The following is a 4,595-nucleotide window of genomic DNA, read 5'->3' on the forward strand; positions in this document are numbered from 1 at the left end:
GCAACAGAAACCGAAGTAAATAAGGGGAAATGTAGCTGTATGATTTCTGGTAAACAATAAGGTACAGAGATATATTATCTCCTCTCTGCGGGTAAATGCTCAGAAACTTTACATTCATGTGACCAGGGACAAGATGATTTATCCCACTTCCTCAAAACATACTGTATACCATTAGTCATAGGAATGTATATACTGTAAATGTATGCCTGCGTACGTGTTGAGGTGTTTGCTACAGAAAAACTCTGCTTTACTTGTCAATGTGGGATGAAAAGGATCAGTGTACAGGTCTAAACAAACAGCCTTATTTGCCACTTCACACCTAGGTGCTTCAGATCCTGAAAAAAATCTTACAGAGCAGGAATGATGTACCACTCTGCAGAAAAAACCCTCTACAGAATAAGATTAAACACACAAGTGTGTGCTATAGGCCTAGATGAAGAGCATGCATGAGAGCTATGTAAATAAGCCACTTTGCTTTCACATGCCTGCGAAACTGAAGCGTTTCACACAGCTAGCTAAAAATACACAGTTTTCTTTCTTTTTTTTTTTTTTACTACCCGCCCTTCTCTGAGCTCACTATGAAACTTGAGGCGGAGGGAGGGTCATCCGGGAACATGGCAAGTGGAAACTCCTCCCAAACCATGGGGGAGGGGTTTCATAGCATATACATAAAAAGGTTCTTCACAGAGAAGAGATCCAACTTGACTTTAGTCTGGACAACATATCGAACAGTCAACCGTGGATCAGAGCTGAATCTTCTTCTTTTGGCCAAAGGGGTACAGCATGTCCGAAATGCTTGACAACATCTTCACGAAGGTGAGTCAAAGTTTAGAAATTTTGTTTTGGAAAAAAAGAAAGAAAGACTTCATAAAGTTGAAGTGGGTCAGCTCTGTAACTCCTCTCCCAAAGTGTTTGTTTATTCCTGCTCGTTTTATTTCTGTGAATCACTGATTTGACAGTGAATTTCCTTTGAACCGAGTATAATAGTCACATAGGATTTGTTCAGTTTAAAGAGATAATGATGGAAGGGACACAGCGCTGGGCTGTTTGTTTCTTCAGTTCCAATGTTCCACCATCAGAATATTCAAGAAAAACTGAAAATAGCCCAAATTGCAATTATCTACATTTAATTTGTATTTTATGATTACATAAAAATGGAAGATAAAGGTGTAGTACTGCAGATTTCTTTTATTTATTTTTTATGATTGCTTTCTTAATTACTTTGTTTTATCTTTTTTTTTCGAATGTATGTCTTTAAGAAATACAAGATCTTAAATATATACTTGGAATTAGCTATATTTTGCTGAACAAAAGACTTCAATTAATTATTAAAATAGATTTGTTGTAGAAAGTAGGTTGTAAGAGGAAAATGATGATGATGATATTCAACATACAGTATATTGCTCTAAAATAGATTTACGGTCTGTATATTAACTATGTCAACCCTCTGTAACAGAACTTTAGGAACCTGGCCCTGGATAGGAACCTGGACCTGGATGCCTTGGTCTCGAAACAGTCTCAACTCAAAGGCCCGGGGCAGAGTCGACTGAACCGGTCAGCCTCCGTCTTCTCTCCCCCCTCCCCCCTTGCCTCCTCGAGCCACAGTTTGAGCACCGAGCATGTTAACAATAATGACAACGGCAGCCCTTTCTGGTCATCTAACATCTGGAGCCAGGGCCCTGTCTCCAAGCCGAAACCGCTCTCCTTCAGGCCCGACCGCTCCATGAGCCTGACCGAGTCCAGCAGCAGCAGCCTGCTTTCCTCGTTTGGACAGCTCAAGAACCTGGAGGCTTTCCCCTCTGCTACTACTGTGGCTCCACCGCCTGGCTTCCCTCCCTCATCTTCCCTCCAAGCCCAGGTTCCACAAATGGTGGCCCCTAATCGTTACAAGACTGAGCTGTGCCGTGGCTTCCAGGAGACAGGCAGCTGCAAGTATGGCAGTAAGTGCCAGTTCGCTCATGGCGAGGCAGAGCTGCGTGGACTGTTCCGCCACCCCAAGTACAAGACCGAGCCCTGCAGAACCTTCTACAACTTTGGCTACTGTCCCTATGGCTCACGCTGCCACTTCATCCATGAGGACAGAATTAGCGGAGCGCCGTTATCATCGGCCAAATTCCAGAATCAGCAGCAACCGACTCCCAGTGGTCAGAATGCACGCCACCAGCTGCGCCAGTGTGTCAGCTTCGCCGGGTTCCTGGGGTCTTCACGCAGCTCACCTCCTCCATCATTCACTTCATCCTTCAATGATCCTAACTTGGGCTTCAGCCGTGCTCCCTCTGTTTCCCCACCTCCCGCTGATCTCCTCTCCCCAGTGTTTGGCGACTCCCTGCAGCGGGAGGCAGCATCATTCCAGTTTGGCAACCATCAGACCCGTGCCAGCACCGGAGACATCCACAACATTCCTCTTATCCTGGAGCCAAAGTCACGCTGTGTGTGTGGCCATGGAAATAACTTTAACATCAGCAGAGTCTCTGCCAGCGTGGAGGACGGGCACCAGCAGGACAGCAGCATGCTGTTTCCTGGTCCTGGAGGCCACGGAGGATTCATGAAGCCTGCTGGACTCCAGCGTTTCTCCTCTGAGGACTCCCTGGAGGACAGCTACAGCAGCAGCAGCGGCGGTTCCAGTGGAACCGAGTCTCCAACATTCGATGCAGCCACTAAGAGGCTCACTGTGTTTGAACGCCTGTCCCTATCCGATTAAACAGATCCAAAGAGAAGGAACAGAAAACAACTGACACCTTATTAATTGTGTCTGTTTATCTGGACTTTCTTCAGAACCAGAACTGATCAGGACAAGTCAACCTTTGACACAATAACACTTAAAGTTCTTAATTTAAGTTTGTAAAATGAAACTCGTCTTGGACAATACACATATTAAGATGATTTCAGTAGCCAAATGTTATCAGACTCTATTTTTATACTTAATGTAGCCTATTGATCAAAATGGCTTATCTTTAGTGATATCTACTAGTGAATCATGATCTCCTGTGCCTTGAAGATTCTCCCGGCAACATGGCTATTTACTCTTAGTGCCACAAACAGTGTGTTTGATTCAGTAGCCTTAATCAGTGAGACCTGACATGTGTCATTGATGCCATTTCATCTGTGATATGCACTTTACAGCTAATCCAAATTGGGGAAACTATCAAGTCTCCCAGTAGCATTTAACCAAAGCTTCATACTTCACTCTGCTGTGTGTGTGTGTGTGTGTGTGTGTGTGTGTGTGTGTGTGTGTGTGTGTGTGTGTCTGTCTGTCTGTCTGTCTGTCTGTCTGTCTGTCTGTCTGTCTGTCTGTCTGTCTGTCTGTGTGTGTGTGTGTGTGTGTGTGTGTGTGTGCTGTAAATGTGCGTGCGTGGGTGTAAGTATGTGTGCAACCATGTCATTTTCTTGAGACCTGGGGTGCAAGCATGTATAAGTTGCAGAATGCTGGAAGATCAAAAATGTGTTACCAGAAAAATGCATGTCAGTGAGTTAGGATATAAATATATGTATCTTGACCTGTAAATTGCACCCCATCTTTTATTGTCCCATTTGTTTGACAACCTAGTTCAGGGACTTTAACACCGCAGTATTCCTTTTGGTTATTGGTTGCCTTGTGTTGTTTAACTTAAACTTATATATTTATTATGATATTTATTTGTGTTTAAAGAAAAAAAAATGTATTTTGTACTATTTATGGAGAAATATTCAACCTCTGTGAAATACCAATGTGAGAAAAAGCAGTAAAAAAAACAGAGAATCTTATATTTTTAATTGCCTGAAAGGGACAAAATAAAATTCTAAAAAAAGAAATGAACGTATGCTGTTCTCTTTGACTCCAATTTGTTATTTAGTGAAAATGAGATGCTTGCTTGTCTTGCTTACAGTAATTATATCTTGCATCTTCATATGAATGCCTATGTAGTTTTGTAACTTACTCACCCAGTAGCTTTTAGAGATTAAGAGGGGAATACTGGCCCTATGTTGTAAACAGTAAATGGCTGCAAGAAAAGGAATCATTTTTAAAAATATTTATTCTTAAGTAATGTTTTTCAGCCATGTTTTAATAAGTGGCTGAAGATCAATTATTAACTGATTTTGCCTGAAAGTAAATAATGAATAAGGACACACTACTACATGTCAGCCTCATACTCATATAGTATTTCCATAGGGCCCAGTTTCCCTCCTGAGAGTTCAAAACATTTGTCGTTTTAAATATATACAAGACTTGATTTTTTATTCCTATTTTGTTACATGTTACATTCACAGAAACAGAAAAATAATAGTCTATTGCATGTGGAATTCTGAGCCTTTGTTTCTCTCTCTTATGTGTTTTGTTGCATACAGTCTTCTTGTTGTGTATACAGTACAGATGACAGCATTTGGATCACCTCAAGAGCACTGGCACGGATACACATTAACACACAGCTTTTCAGTCCAAAGGTAAAAAATGTGGTGCTTTGCAATGATACTCCAAATTGGTGTAAGAAAATACCTTTGGATCTCTACAAATAGTTAAAAAATAGACAAATAAGATATAAAACAAAACATATATGTTTAAATAAGGTCCCACAGTACACAACGAAGATTGGATTCAAAACATGGGTCAAGAGCAG

General features: G+C 41.5%; 1 protein-coding gene across 1 annotated transcript; it reads left to right on the forward strand.

Annotated features, from left to right (window-relative positions):
• The first annotated feature begins 679 nt into the window (after positions 1-679).
• Positions 680-3,796, forward strand: LOC144515448 (uncharacterized). The gene is made up of 2 exons (XM_078246299.1): positions 680-816; positions 1,457-3,796. Exons 1-2 carry the CDS (start codon positions 784-786, stop codon positions 2,699-2,701), a joined length of 1,278 nt encoding a protein of 425 aa, XP_078102425.1. The 5' UTR covers positions 680-783; the 3' UTR covers positions 2,702-3,796.
• The last annotated feature ends 799 nt before the right edge of the window (positions 3,797-4,595 follow it).

Source organism: Sander vitreus, chromosome 3 (assembly GCF_031162955.1).
Source record: "Sander vitreus isolate 19-12246 chromosome 3, sanVit1, whole genome shotgun sequence".
NCBI lineage: Eukaryota > Metazoa > Chordata > Actinopteri > Perciformes > Percidae > Sander > Sander vitreus.

Coding starts and splice junctions, on each gene's coding strand:
- LOC144515448 (XM_078246299.1), top strand. CDS start 784: ATGTCCGAAATGCTTGACAACATCTTCACGAAG. Junction 817..1,456: donor TTGACAACATCTTCACGAAG/GTGAGTCAAAGT, acceptor CCTCTGTAACAG/AACTTTAGGAACCTGGCCCT.